Genomic DNA, 15,405 nt, shown 5'->3' on the forward strand with positions numbered 1-15,405 from the left:
TGTGAAAAGTGTAATCACTCGGTTTGCGGCTGCAATCTTCTGGCAACGGATTGTTATGATAATTATTATTCTTGTTGCAGGTAGGTAAGGAGTGCTCGCGGAATGTTGGTCTTGTTAAATAATCATAAATTCTCGTTATTTTCACAAAATCAAACACCCACCAGGTCTGCGATAAACCAGCATCAACAATCCGAGCACAAATCTGACGACGGCGCTAGGCGGCACTACCCCGGCGACGACTCCCACCGGAACCAGTAGCAGCCACCAGAATGGCTGAGCAGGAAAGGCCAGCGACTACGTGCCGATATTTTTTGATGAAATCTCCCAGATCATGCAGGACTAGGTGCACTAAGAAGCCGCCGCGTGAATCGGCCATTCTGATGAAAAAAAAATGTTCTACATCAGCTGGCGGCATCATGCAGGAAGCGATTGACCATGCCATGTCGCGGCAGAACTCACCGGTTCTGGCGCGGAGGGTCTCTGAGTACATCATGAGGAAGAATCCAGTGCGGATGGCTAGGCTGCAGGATTACTTCCGTGACATGGCCTTCGTGAAGAATAAGATGAAGGATTTGTACAGCGATGGCTTCTCGGACCTGGGAGATTATGGCTCGACGCTGGACGAGTCGGGCAAGGATTCCGATCGGGATATGGCGGAAAGTTCGACGAGCAGAAGGTGCGCCGATTGTTCCGGGTATATCGAATTCCGAAAATTCTGGCCGGAAAGCAGTACGAGGAGTTCAATTTGGCCCGGAAGACGTCCTTTATGCACCGGAACACCATGAAGAACTGGATGAGGACGTGGTAGAATTTCCAGAAGGATGTGATAATGTTGCCTGTTGACTTTGCCATACGGCCCATGAGACGATTGCGGTTCTGGTGGATTTCTCCATTCCGACCAGATTGAACTCTTTCAATCGGACCGTAGAACCGTACAGCCGGGATGACCGCGTCAGGTAAGGACTCGTACCTGAAATGATTTTCTACGTAGAAACGTTAAACAGGGCGTCGACCACCTGGAAAGTCAGAAAATGTCTGCTTTGCTATGGCCACTGAATAGTACGTACGTTACGTACTCGTCTGTGGTTCCATAGCTATTGATTGAAGCCTGTTTATTGATTGAGGCCATGTTTGCATCCTTATAGACTCCCCCAAACCAACGCGATATCGGCTCGCGACAGAAATTTTTCAGGAGTTTGCCGTAGGATTTTTTTTCGAAAAATTCTCATAGCCTAAAGTAGTTGTTTTTCAGGTTTGTTTTGCTAAAAGTTACAGGAATATATGTTCCAGGAGCCTCGGGAATTTCTCTCCGGGAGTTCATCGAGAGGTTTTTTACTAGGCGCTCTTCGTAGGCTTTTTCTCCAAAAGCTTCTCGTAGGGATTCTTTGCCTTAATAATCTGGTAGAGTTTTCCCTAGGAGTTAAGAAAAAGATTTTTTTTTCCGGAAGAAGAGGAATTCTGCAGGATGCGATTTTTGATACATGGAGTATTTCTACTATTTTTTTGTCTATTTCTGGAGAATGTTTCATAACATTTTTGAGATATTGGAGGTTCCCTAAAGACACAGCAGTAAAGGCGTGGGTATTCAGCATGATCATGCTGATGTCGACGGGTTCGATTCTCGGTCGATCCAGGAACTTTTCGTAATGGAAATTTCCTTGACTTCCTTGGGCATAGTATTTTATACCAAAATTCATACACAATGCTTACTTCGGGTCTAAATAGGTACATGTATTAAAACTTCAATATATCTTTGTATTAACCAGGGGACTGTTATGGTCTTCCTGTTTTCTTACCCCGCATTAAAACTATGCTGCTGTGTTGAAAGATAGGTTGTCAGCTTGAGCCCTTGCTTGAGCCCTACGCTTGAGCCGCTGTTATGCTGGCTACGAAAACATTGCATTGGTGGGATGGGGATGCCAATTCCTTGGTATTAACACATTTGCCCCAAATTGGACTATCACACTATTTTTAGTATGAATCGTGGAGGTTTGACTATAGGGTAATTGTTCCCATTCCCAGTACATAATGTTGTGGTAATGGCAATTGAGCACTTTTTCGACTGAAATGTTACCAAAAGGTATTTTTAATAGATGTATGGTGCTTAAATTATGAGATTGCACCATTTGTTTGCTTAAGATTTGCCCAAAAACCAATTTAAAAAAAATATTTTCCTTAATTTGTTTGCTGCTGTGTTCCTATTGTTGCGGTAGTGTTCCTAATGTTGCGGTATCCCATATGATTTCAATGGGATACCGCAACATTAGGAACGCAATGTTCTTTCAGATAAAAGCGAACAAAATGCTCATAACAACATCAAAGTGGCTATATTTCATTATTTTCCCGCAGATTAAGGATGGATTTTATTATTTTCAATTTAATTCATGTAAAAAGCTTGCTTGGGGCGATACAATTGTGGTTTCAACATGCTTAACTCCTCCATGAGCGGATCAATTACCCTATGCTGTTCTGATATTGGATATTATATTGCAGATTGCAGTTTTCACACGATCCTTTAATATGTTTTCAATTTCTTACAGTTACATTACTCCTGTCAACCATGGTTCTTTCATCATTCCAGTTATCATGGCACTCAAATAGCAAGCCACATCATCATGGACTTCAACATCTTGGTCCCCGTTTCGGACTAGCTCCAACAGCAACCATATATCGTTTTAATTTTCATATTTTGTTGTATCAGTTTGGCTAAATTTATTAAAATAACAAGAGGAGGGGTGAGGGGTTCTTTTTACCTGGGTACTACGACAAATCCGAAAATATGTTAACTGGTTAACCATGTCCTCCCGGAACTGCAACGTAATGCAATGCAGGTCTACTTTAATAATTTAGTAAAATTCATAGTTGAATAGGTTCACCAGTCCTCCCAGAACTGCAAGGTGATGCAATACAGGCCTTTCTTAATACTCTAGTAAAATTCCAAGTTAAATAGGTTCACCATGTCCTCCCAGAACTGCAAGGTGATGCAATACAGGCCTTTCTTGATAATTTAGTAAAATTCCAAGTTAAATAGGTTCACCACGTCCTCCCAAAACTGCAAGGTGATGCAATACAGCTCTTCCTTAATAATTTAGTAAAATTCATAGTTGAATAGGTTCACCAGTCCTCCCAGAACTGCAAGGTGATGCAATACAGGCCTTTCTTAATAATTTAGTAAAATTCCAAGTTAAATAGGTACACCACGTCCTCCCAAAACTGCAAGATGATGCAATGCAGGCCTTTCTTAATAATTTAGTAAAATTCATAGTTGAATAGGTTCACCAGTCCTCCCAGAACTGCAAGGTGATGCAATACAGGCCTTTCTTAATACTCTAGTAAAATTCCAAGTTAAATAGGTTCACCACGTCCTCCCAAAACTGCAAGGTGATGCAATACAGCTCTTCCTTAATAATTTAGTAAAATTCATAGTTGAATAGGTTCACCAGTCCTCCCAGAACTGCAAGGTGATGCAATACAGGCCTTTCTTAATAATTTAGTAAAATTCCAAGTTAAATAGGTACACCACGTCCTCCCAAAACTGCAAGATGATGCAATGCAGGCCTTTCTTAATAATTTAGTAAAATTCATAGTTGAATAGGTTCACCAGTCCTCCCAGAACTGCAAGGTGATGCAATGCAGGCCTTTCTTAATGATTTAGTAAAATTCGTAGTTTAATAGGTTCACCATGTCCTCCCAAAACTGCAAGGTGATGCAAAACAGCTCTTCCTTAATAATTTAGTAAAATTCATAGTTGAATAGGTTCACCAGTCTTCCCAGAACTGCAAGGTGATGCAATGCAGGCCTTTCTTAATAATTTAGTAAAATTCCAAGTTAAATAGGTTCACCATGTCCTCCCAGAACTGCAAGGTGATGCAATACAGGCCTTTCTTGATAATTTAGTAAAATTCCAAGTTAAATAGGTTCACCACGTCCTCCCAAAACTGCAAGGTGATGCAATACAGCTCTTCCTTAATAATTTAGTAAAATTCATAGTTGAATAGGTTCACCAGTCCTCCCAGAACTGCAAGGTGATGCAATACAGGCCTTTCTTAATAATTTAGTAAAATTCCAAGTTAAATAGGTACACCACGTCCTCCCAAAACTGCAAGATGATGCAATGCAGGCCTTTCTTAATAATTTAGTAAAATTTGTGCTCATTCTGCGAATGGAGTGACGTGAGAAAAGTCGGAGTCGTATATCGAGGTGAGAAATCTCGACTCGAATGAGGGGACTCTCCATTTGATTTACACGGCGAGTCACTTCATTCGAGACGGGATTCCTCACCTCGATATACGACTCCGACTTTTCTCACATCACTCCATTCGCAGAATGAGCACAATTCATAGTTGAATAGGTTCACCAGTCCTCCCAGAACTGCAAGGTGATGCAATGCAGGCCTTTCTTAATGATTTAGTAAAATTCGTAGTTTAATAGGTTCACCATGTCCTCCCAGAACTGCAAGGTGATGCAATGCAGGCCTTTCTTAATAATTTAGTAAAATTCGTAGTTTAATAGGTTCACCATGTCCTCCCAGAACTGCAAGGTGATGCAATACAGGCCTTTCTTGATAATTTAGTAAAATTCCAAGTTAAATAGGTTCACCACGTCCTCCCAAAACTGCAAGGTGATGCAATGCAGGCCTTTCTTAATAATTTAGTAAAATTCGAAGTTAAAGAGGTTCACCATGTCCTCCCAAAACTGCAAGGTGATGCAATACAGCTCTTCCTTAATGATTTAGTAAAATTCGAAGTTAAAGAGGTTCACCATGTCCTCCCAGAACTGCAAGGGGATGCAATACAGGCCTTTCTTAATAATTTAGTAAAATTCGAAGGTAAATAGGTTCACCATGTCCTCCCAGAACTGCAACGTAATGCAACGCAGGTCTGCTTTAATAATTTAGTAAAATTCATAGTTGAATAATCAATTTTTATTAGTTTATTAATATTTAACTTTAATCGACTTTCCAACACTGCAGGGCGTGATATCACAAACAGTTGCTTTACTGTAGATACACGTGTAACATATAAAATAAGGTAATTTGCGATAATTTATTTATTGAATAAACAATGTAATCGAATTACATTATAGCGGGGCTGAAAATCACGTAATTTATTTAATTTCAATAGGTAACAAAATATGTATTTAATATTGGTCAACACGACACCGTTACTGATTTCATCGACGATGCCAACAACCCTTGATAGGCAGTACATATTAGACAGCATAGAGCTTGCTGACGTTTATTCACCTCTCTCTTTTAAGCATGCAGGCGAGATAGGATTTGTTTTCATCGGGAAACCTTTCCTGATGGCAACAAATCCTATTCCGCCTGCATGTTTGAAAGAGAAAGGTGAATAAACGTCAGCAAGCTCTATAGCTGGACATATTTCTCGTAGATGATGATGATGATTGTATACCCACCATCAGCGCAAGGATTACCTATGGCTGCTGGACATAGGGTGCAAGCATCGGTTTTGGCCAGTCTGAGGGAAATCATTTTTATAAAAATAACCAATAATCCAATGAAAACTACCAATGTGTTAAATGAAAGGTTTCTATCTATACTTTATTAGAAAAATGCAGAAATCAAGCTAATAGTTGATTTTTGTATTAAAAGTGGCACTGGCCAAAATAGAAATCTTGCCGCAGTTTTGGCCATATTCTCAGCTTTGGTTTCTATTTTGGCCAATCACGTGTATTTCTTATGGGACTGGCCAAATTAGAAGCACCCTGGCCAAAATAGATATATGGAATCTGATTTTTTAAGGAAAATTATTTTTTTCTTCCAGTTTTTAATCAAAATGTGTATGGTTTTAACAGCTGCAATCATATAATTATATTAGAATCTACTAGTAAAAAATAAATTTATGTCAATTTAGATCGTTACAGGCTGAATACCGCACTATGGCCAAAACTCCGGGCTGGCCAAAACTGAAGCTTCTACCCTATTTCTTGTAGACCGCATAAACTTGGCATTGCAATTTGGTGTTGTGGATGACGGCCTGCACGTTGAAACAAATCCGGTTCATCGCCGGCTCCCAAATTCTTCACCTTGGCAGTTTGGCACGCACTATCCACAGTAGCTCCGGTTTGGCTGTGATCCGGCTCCGCGAATCCTGGTCCCGATCAGTAACACTATAGATAGTAGAGTAAACATAGATCCGTCGATGATGAATCCGTTGTATCCAAACGAACTGTCAAAATTTGTATCCAAACGAGCATGACGTCACGATTCCAATAACAACAATGGAGCGCATCTGAGAGAGAGGAGACAGCTCACTGACAGCCACGATGTTTACATTTCTTCTTCTTACTTGTTTGTACAACTTTGGGCGCCACACAATGGTTTGAAAATATATAATTGGTCAAAAATGATTTTCATATTGAGTTCGCTGCTACAAACCATGAACAAATAATGGATTCGTTGCGCTGGTTTGGGAAAACTGACCATAATTATTTTATCTTTTTTAATTACAAAGAACGGAGCCGTATTTTAAAAAGAAATTTTGGAAATTTGACCACCTTACACCATCAATGTGCGATTTTCAGTTGGGTTCGCGGTGACAGTTTGTGACAGGTCCTCCTTGACATTTGTGCTCATTCTGCGAATGGAGTGACGTGAGAAAAGTCGGAGTCGTATATCGAGGTGAGAAATCTCGACTCGAATGAGGTGACTCTCCATTTGATTTACACGGCGAGTCACTTCATTCGAGACGGTATTCCTCATCTCGATATACGACTCCGACTTTTCTCACGTCACTCCATTCGCAGAATGAGCACAATTAAGTAGCACGCAATCGAAGCCAGCTGTCTCCTCTCTCTCAGGAGCGCATGACGTCATATTCAACAGTCGCACTCCTGAAAAATACTATTCGCACGCTTGAAACATTTCACTCAGCGATGTCCGCAGATCTATGTTTACTCTACTATCTATAAGTAACACTATCGTATCCTCCATTGAGATACAAATCGCAAGCCTTGTACGCATCCTCGGTATCTGTATTGATTGATGCACCAAGCGAAAAGAAGAAGACGTTTTGACATCCAAGCGGTGTGCCGTCGATTAGATCCTCGTCGCAGATTGGTCGATGGATGTAAACAGCACACCGCTTGGATGTCAAAACTCTTCTTCTTACCGCTTGGTGCATCAATCAATTGGTCTTCATGACACTGCTGGGTCAGTAGTCCGAACCTGAGAGAGAGGAGACAGCTGGCTTCGATTGCGTGCTACTTAATGTCAAGGAGGACCTGTCACAAACTGTCACCGCGAACCCAACTGAAAATCGCACATTGATGGTGTAAGGTGGTCAAATTTCCAAAATTTCTTTTTAAAATACGGCTCCGTTCTTTGTAATTAAAAAAGATAAAATAATTATGGTCAGTTTTCCCAAACCAGCGCAACGAATCCATTATTTGTTCATGGTTTGTAGCAGCGAACTCAATATGAAAATCATTTTTGACCAATTATATATTTTCAAACCATTGTGTGGCGCCCAAAGTTGTACAAACAAGTAAGAAGAAGAAATGTAAACATCGTGGCTGTCAGTGAGCTGTCTCCTCTCTCTCAGGTCCGAACGATTTACCTCAATAAAACGGGCGGGTTGCTTGAATGAATTGTCCGGTGTCACATCACGTTTTTGCTGGACGCTTGACTGCTGTGCCGTGATAGGCCCACGGCGTTCGTGACGTTCGCTTCGTCGACACTCCCATAAGCCTCCGCCGTAAATAAATTCCGAAAATTGAACTTGGTAGCAACCGCTCACTTTCCTTCTTTGTTGGGCAGCATCCCTGGCAGCATCCACAATGATGTTTCGGTAATAAATAAGTTCTCCGTACTTTTCATTTTGCAGAACTTTTCTGTGTATTTATTAAATAAATTACACTGAACGAAATCCCCCGCCGTGCAAAGAATGATTTGTCATTCAATGCGATGAAAATCCTTGGAATCCTAATTTTGGATGATAACGCAGCAGAATGATTTTACTGCGTCCAACTGAACGAAAATCATCTTGTTATGAAATTAGAATTGACACAAATAATAAATGATTTTTCGCTTAGGGCTTGTTGTGATTGAAAATCATTTCAAAACCATCTGAAAACGTTTCGCTCTGTCTCCTATACCGAAAATCATTCAATTTCCGTTCAACTCCGTCATTCGTTGAAAATAATATGACGGAGTTGAAGTTTTTTGTGGTTTCCGGAAGGATCTTTCTTTTTGAAACTCCCAGCATAAAATTTGATTTATTCCAGCTGCGCATCAAAGCAGGTAAGAATAAATTTTTAGATTATTAAATATAATCGATAGAGTGATTGATATTTGATAATTGATTGCTTCCAGAATCCAGTCATCTAGACATCTCGTCATCGCATCGGTTTCACCTCGGATTCCACGCACCAAGGCGCGTACCTGAAATGTAAACTCTAAGTATTTTTGTCAAAAGTAATTGAAACAGAATTTACAGTCATAAATATATAAGGAAAATCCTCTCCAAGTTAATGTGTTTAGTTTTATTTTTACTTGGTTGATAATAATTATAATATAATAAACAAATCCCATATCAAATTGAACCAGAAGAGGAATGAATATCATTTACTTATTGGCTTCTTTGAAAGTAATGAAAATCATCCGAATCCTGTCTGAAAATAGGCATGGGGCTCGGATGAGGCAAAAATCACTCAATTCAGGGCGGGGGTTTTCGTTCAGTGTATATAAATGCAGGTACCGGCACCCAAAGTATCTTAATACCAAGGTAAGAGATTCCCGCTAATATTCACGGATTAGTGGGAAAAGGAAAAAAGCAAAAAATAGTTATGAAGTTTGCGCTGATTTGTATGGGCACATCACTATTTAGCAAACTTTCTTAAGAAATTAAGCACTCCCATCTTAAAAGCTATTATTTAATTGGGTTGTTTAGTGAATAAAATATTGCTATTTTCTATAGCCTAATCGAAAGAGCTCATTTTTCTGAGCATAACGTGATTTTATTGGATTCCAATACCTTTGTTTTGATGGTTGAATTAACAAAACAATTTTAATTTTCGTGGATAGAATGACAGTTCAATCGATAAAGTGACAGTTCAACCCGAACAAAAAAATTTCCCCATACAAACTTTAAATGCATTTTAAAAATAGTTCCCGGACTCCAAAAATTATGAAATTTTGGATTTCGAATAATTTTTGGGCGGAGAATCCGATTATGAAATAATCCGGATACCCCTAAAGAACCCAATTGCATCTGACTGGATTAAATGTGACCTCCATGCAATAAAACAGAAAATATCGCCATTTGAAAATCGGTAACAATTTTTTTTAATTGGTTCTAAACATATTTTTTCAGCATTTAGAAACATCCAAACTAACAACACTTCACAAACTTTACTGAAGTAATGACATTTTAGTGTAAAAACACCAACTTTTCATAACTAACGCAGATGTGTTGGTGAGTCTCATTTTTGACATTTGCGGGAATCTCTTACCTTGGTACATATTTATATACTTTGACCGGCACCTGAGCTGCGAACTTTGACGTTTCAGAATGTAAACAAATATACAGAAATAGGGCTCCCAAGATGCGCCCTTTTTTGGAGGTGAAATAAAAATTCACCACGCTAGGGTGACTAAAAACTACTTCGCATCGTGATTTTTGCTACTAAAAGTGGTGAATTACTCAGTTTTTGAAAATTTGTAAGAAATTCAGCAGCGCATATAAAAAAAATCTGAAAGCGCCAAAAGTCATCAAAACTAGATATCTTCCGGAAAAAAATAAGAAAAAGGGGGGTTAGGTCAGACGGGAATAGTCTATTGAAGCGTCCGTATAAACTACCGGAGTGAAGAAAATGCGGTCGTTTTGGAGTCTCTTACGTTCAGTATTCAGTATAGATAGTAGAGTAAACATAGATCTGCGGACATCGCTGAGTGAAATGTTTCAAGCGTGCGAATAGTATTTTTCAGGAGTGCGACTGTTGAATATGACGTCATGCGCTCCATTGTTGTTATTGGAATCGTGACGTCATGCTCGTTTGGATACAAATTTTGACAGTTCGTTTGGATACAACGGATTCATCATCGACGGATCTATGTTTACTCTACTATCTATAGTATTCAGTAATGGATGATGAGCTAGTGATTTGGTAAGAAAGTTTCAACTACTTTCCCCTTCTTTCAAAAATAAATTAGTTGCAATATGCCTCGCAACATGTACAATTACTTTTGGCCTGTGTCGAGCAGTCGACTTTCATTTCCATTGTTTTTCTCCAATATTTTACATTTTAACACATTCAGTGACAAGTTGGCCACGTTCGCCGCGTTGTTTTTATTTATGCCTAGATTCGTAATGTCGCGGGTGCGATAGAAAAATCAGTTTTTATTGACGTCTTTTTACATTTTTTTTTTAAATTAACTTCCTTTTTTGTTTGAGGTAAATTCAAATTTTTTTCCGATCATGATGATGTCACCTATCAAACTGCGTCCTGTCTCAAAAATACCTACACTAACAATTGCATTCCTAAGACAGTTTAACCCTAAAAGAGATACCTGGGGTCCATTGGACCCCAGGCGCCTTTCAGAGCTCGTCTTTGATGGAACACACTCAGCGAGGTGACGAAACTGAGGCTATGAAGGTATTTCTTTTAGTGTTAAACTAGACTAAATGTCGCGTTTAGTTAATTTTTGTGTGAAATGGACTAAAGACTTCTACTGCCCATAACTGCATAACAGTCACATTCGACAAAAGTAGGCATTGGAGAAAATTGAGCTTAAAGTTTACAACTTGCATTAGTATGGAAAAGGATCGAAATTTCAAAAATTTTACAAAAATTCAAAATTAAGCCTTTTTTTAATGAAATCTTCTACAGTCCTACTTCTATACTGGGTGAATAGTTGAAAAAATGATTAGATCAAATTATGATTGACTGGACGCTATGAGGCCAGTGTGAATTCCCCAAGTAACAATGATAGCTGAATAACAGTTTATTCAGCTAAAAATTTCAAAATCGAGCTTAAGAACGGCTTTTTCATCTGTTGTTCAGCAATAATGTTTGTTGAGTCCTAGTGTGACTGTTATGCGGTTACATTCGTGAATATTCGACAATGAGACAAAACGACTTGGTATTTATTTCACATTTTGAAGAACAAACTAGTCAAGTTTATTTTGGTGGATGAAAGTACTGATGATTTGGAGATGATCCCCGGTATTAACTCAATATTGACAAAAACTGCAAATGTTACAAATATGCAGTTATGGGCAGTCTACTTCCTAGCGAAGTGAAGATGCACGACAGGACTTATTTTTTAGCTTGTTTTTGCGTGAAAAAGTGCTCAATTCCTTAGGGAGCGTCCATAAATTACGTCACGCGAAAATTTCTCGATTTCAACCCCCATTCTCCCTGTGTCAAACTTTTTGTTTATGAGACCAATGAAATTGTTTTATGGGTTGTCATACTTTACTGAACCCTCCCCCTAAAAGCGTGGCGTAATTTATGAACGATCCCTTAAACACTGTTAATATCCCCTGAAAATGACGCGAATGTGGGGACGATTTCAAAGGGATTTTTTCGCGTGTGCATCGTTTATCGTAAAACAAAACAAGAACGGGTCCGGTAATTGTACACAGTACGAACAAAATCTGCAAATTTATGACGAACTGAATGTAACAAATTGACCTCCATCGTGTTCGATAGAAATTTATGTGTGATCTTAAAATTACACTGCTGATTGCTGAGAGAAAAGTGTTAATTAAGCACCGACTTTTCAGAGAAACTTAAAAATATCTTTATACGAGAATCGAACTCAGATCTTCCGAGTGAGAGTTCACGCCTAACCCCTCTAGGCTGTCTCACCAAGCTGAAAAGAAGGCAAACAAAGATAAACATGTTCCACCATAAAGGAACAAACTGTTGTACCGCTTCGGCCACAGAGAGCGAGAGAGCAGTCTCCGCAGCTAGGCAGACGACTGAGCGTAGCTGTCCTCGTTTACGTTACTGCATGTAAATTTCAAGCGAATATGTCTCAAAAAATGTAAACAGTACGCATGATTGGCTGATTACTGAGCGGACAGTATCATCTTTTGGTAAAGGGCTGTAATTTTGTAGCTTCTGCTATAATTTTCAGTCGATGCTTAACTTACGTGCTGTTTAATTTTCAGGATTTCTTTCTGTGTAGGAATTTGTATACCAAGACAAAATCCCTAATACATCTTCCCTTCCCATGTCCAAACTCCTAGTGATTTCTCGTAGTAATGCAGAGAATTGGGTTGTTTAATGGATAAAATATTGCTATTTTCTATAGCCTAATCGAAAGATCTCATTTTTCTGAATATTATGTGATTTTATTGGTTTCCAATACCTTTATTTTGATGGTCAAATTAACAAAACAGTTTTAATTTTCGTGGATAGAATGACAGTTCAATCGATAAAATGACAGTTCGACCCGAACAAAAAAATTTCCCCATACAAACTTTAAATGCATTTTAAAAATAGTTCCCGGACTCCAAAAATTATGAAATTTTGGATTTAGACTAATTTTGGGGCGGGGAATCCGATTATGAAATAATCCGGATACCCCTAAAGAACCCAATTCCTCGGTTATTGGCCTAAGCGAGATTCACGTCAACACTACCTTCCCTATCCTCAATTGACCTGCATTCGGACTCGGCCGGCGGCGCCGATATTGCTTATTGAAAAGTATTGGGATTCCAGCATTTACACAATGAGGAGAATGCTAGTCCCAAGCATCATCTGTTCACAGACTAACAGACGTAACACTCTTCGATTGGGCTTGGCACATTTTTTTTATCTGTATTAACGAGATTTTTAGCCCTAGGCTAGTTCATCTCGGAAGGGGCTTGGCACATGCATTAAACTAAACGATGAATTTGAATTTCATTTGATTTCCGCAATCGTTCCACCAGAGGCGCTAGTATTAGATCGCTTTGACGTTTACTAGTGTACACGTTGCTAAATCATGCAAACGATGTTTACAGGTGATTTGTGTAGTAGTGTGCGTTTTAGAAAAACATCAAACCGCAATCCATCATGGCCGATAGTATTTTGCGCGGCTCTACCAATAGGTGGCAGCATGTTCATGAAAAAGACATCGGGCACAATTTTTATACATTTTATACATAATTTCCTCTAAAAGTTACGTCTGTTTGTCTGTGATCTGTTGGTTCTTTGTGTAAATGCAGCTGTCCTTGCAATAACAGAGGAGCAACCGCGGGCGGTCAATCATGCTCGCTCATGCTCATGTTCATTTTGCTCCTCCGTATTACCTTCTTATAGCATGAAGCAACGAACATGTGTAGAAAAAAGAAAAAAAAATCCCAACAATACCCGAAAGACTCTTTCGGCCCTATCATACCCTAACTTTTCACGCAAGGCGTTACTTGTGGTGAATATGAGCGATCGCGCTTGTCGCATGTGTTACCTAACGGCACCGGTTGTTTTACAGTTTTTATTTTGGTTTTCATGAATGAACCCGAAGACGAGTAACGGCAGTAGCTGTCAAGAGCACGTTGTGGAGTGTTGTTGTTCTGCCGCACCGCTTCTCTCGTGGATGGTGTGCAAATTGTCGCGCTTTCATCCAGTTGCATTTTGGATGTGCTGTTTCTTTGAATTAGTAGCATTATAATATCATCAAATTGTGCCCAAGTTGTGCTCCACAAAATGAAAGATAATACGCCACCGAGACCGTCCTTCGACGAAGATGACGAACTGATTTACGTTGGTGATGCTGACGAGGTGTTGAACCAGTGGGCGGAAGAGTTGAACGGTAAGCGTGACCTTGAATGTGATTCATTGATTAGAAAATAAGGGATTGCATTTTTTTTTCCTAAATTCCAGATGAAGATGATAACGAGGATGAGCTGTTGGAAGAGGATGAGGCCGCCGGATTTGCTGATGGCGAGGATGACATGGACGACGTATACATTCCGGAACGGGACGATGCCCTGGTTACTTTTACCAAACACACCGGGCCGGTGTTTTGCGGTATGCTGCATCCTAGCGAAGATTTGGCAGTGACCGGCGGAGAAGATGACAAAGCCTACGTCTGGAACACCAAAACGGGGGAAACCGTGTATGAAGTGACGGGACATACCGATTCTGTGATCGCTTGTGAGTTCAGCTACGATGGGCTGTACGTGGCCACCGGCGATATGGCCGGACAGATTCAGGTCTTTAAAACCACACAGGATTACAAAAAGGTGTGGGATTTCACCGTGGGCGACATGTGCTGGATGAAATGGCATTTCGGAGCGCATGTTCTGATGGCCGGATCTGACACCGGGGAGATCTATGTGTGGAGGATACCTTCCGGTGACTGCAAGGTGATGCAAGGTTTCGGAGAGAAGTGTGAAGTGGCTAGGCTTTCCCACGATGGAAAGCGGATTGCGGCTGGTTATGGAAACGGTGCATTTAAAATATGGGACATCAAAACAAACGCTCCGATATTGGACATTGCCCCGAATGAAGCGACAAGCCACACCAGCAATATCACATGCATGTCGATCGATCGGGACAGTCAGTTGATTTTGACTGGGAGCGAGGAAGGCAAGGCAGTTGTGATGGGTCCGACTGGTCCCGTAGGAGTTTTGTTGCCAGATGGTGGTCCAGTAGAAGCAGTGGTAATTGATAATCCGGATTTCGAACTGAAGGTGGCAGCCACCGGAACTTTAAACGGAAAGGTTACCGTTTGGGACGTGGCTCGGCAAACTGCTCGAGTTGAATGCGAAGATCCTCACAAGACTGGTGTTACAAAGTGAGACTCGATGCCACGATACCTGTGGAATAAGATAATGTTGTTTCAAATGCGAGCAATTTCTATACTTCTTTTATTTCAGGCTACTGTGGGGCAAGGACTGCTCCCTGATTGGAGGTACGCTGGGTGGAGTGATCAAAGTTTGGGATCTGCGAAGCGGTGCGCTGAAGTTTGATCTGCTGGGCCACAGGAACGATATTCAGGATATTTCGTACGATAAGCAGAAAAACATTCTCCTCTCAACGTCCGAGGATGCAACGGCTAAGATATTTGAGCTTCCTTGAGCGGTAAGGTCTGTGAGATACACAGAACACTATTTTGTATATTTTTCAGAACGTTGTGTTGATTATAGTAACCGTAAAGTAAACACAAACTAGGTTTAACATTTATCGAAAGAAAGCATGTCGCCAACTGTTGCAGATGTCTATTAGAGGAAAAAAAAGTTTGTTTTGTGCACTCCAATGTAAGGAGATGTCTAGACGAACATTTGAAAAGGGCCTATCTGCTTTTTATAAACAAACATTTTTGTGTCTCTGCAGGGCCCATCTGCATCCACCCACGCACAGCAACACCCAGAAAGAGTGTTCTTCAAGCTATCTGATAAGGGTGTTGATGTGCGTGGGTGGATGCAGATGGGCCCTGCAGAGACACAA

The 15,405-nt window shown here is 40.2% G+C and overlaps 1 protein-coding gene and 1 pseudogene across 1 annotated transcript; both read left to right on the forward strand.

The window, feature by feature from the left end:
- Positions 1 to 55: 55 nt before the first annotated feature.
- Positions 56 to 1,844, forward strand: LOC115270900 (uncharacterized; annotated as a pseudogene).
- Positions 1,845 to 13,484: 11,640 nt separating this feature from the next.
- LOC115262682 (angio-associated migratory cell protein) lies at positions 13,485 to 15,125 on the forward strand. The gene is made up of 3 exons (XM_029865286.2): positions 13,485 to 13,765; positions 13,837 to 14,752; positions 14,835 to 15,125. Exons 1-3 carry the CDS (start codon positions 13,660 to 13,662, stop codon positions 15,034 to 15,036), a joined length of 1,224 nt encoding a protein of 407 aa, XP_029721146.1. The 5' UTR covers positions 13,485 to 13,659; the 3' UTR covers positions 15,037 to 15,125.
- The last annotated feature ends 280 nt before the right edge of the window (positions 15,126 to 15,405 follow it).

The sequence above is a fragment of the Aedes albopictus genome, chromosome 3 (assembly GCF_035046485.1).
Source record: "Aedes albopictus strain Foshan chromosome 3, AalbF5, whole genome shotgun sequence".
Taxonomy (NCBI): domain Eukaryota; kingdom Metazoa; phylum Arthropoda; class Insecta; order Diptera; family Culicidae; genus Aedes; species Aedes albopictus.

Coding starts and splice junctions, on each gene's coding strand:
- LOC115262682 (XM_029865286.2), top strand. CDS start 13,660: ATGAAAGATAATACGCCACCGAGACCGTCCTTCGACGAAGATGACGAA. Junction 13,766..13,836: donor GTGGGCGGAAGAGTTGAACG/GTAAGCGTGACC, acceptor CCTAAATTCCAG/ATGAAGATGATAACGAGGAT. Junction 14,753..14,834: donor CACAAGACTGGTGTTACAAA/GTGAGACTCGAT, acceptor CTTTTATTTCAG/GCTACTGTGGGGCAAGGACT.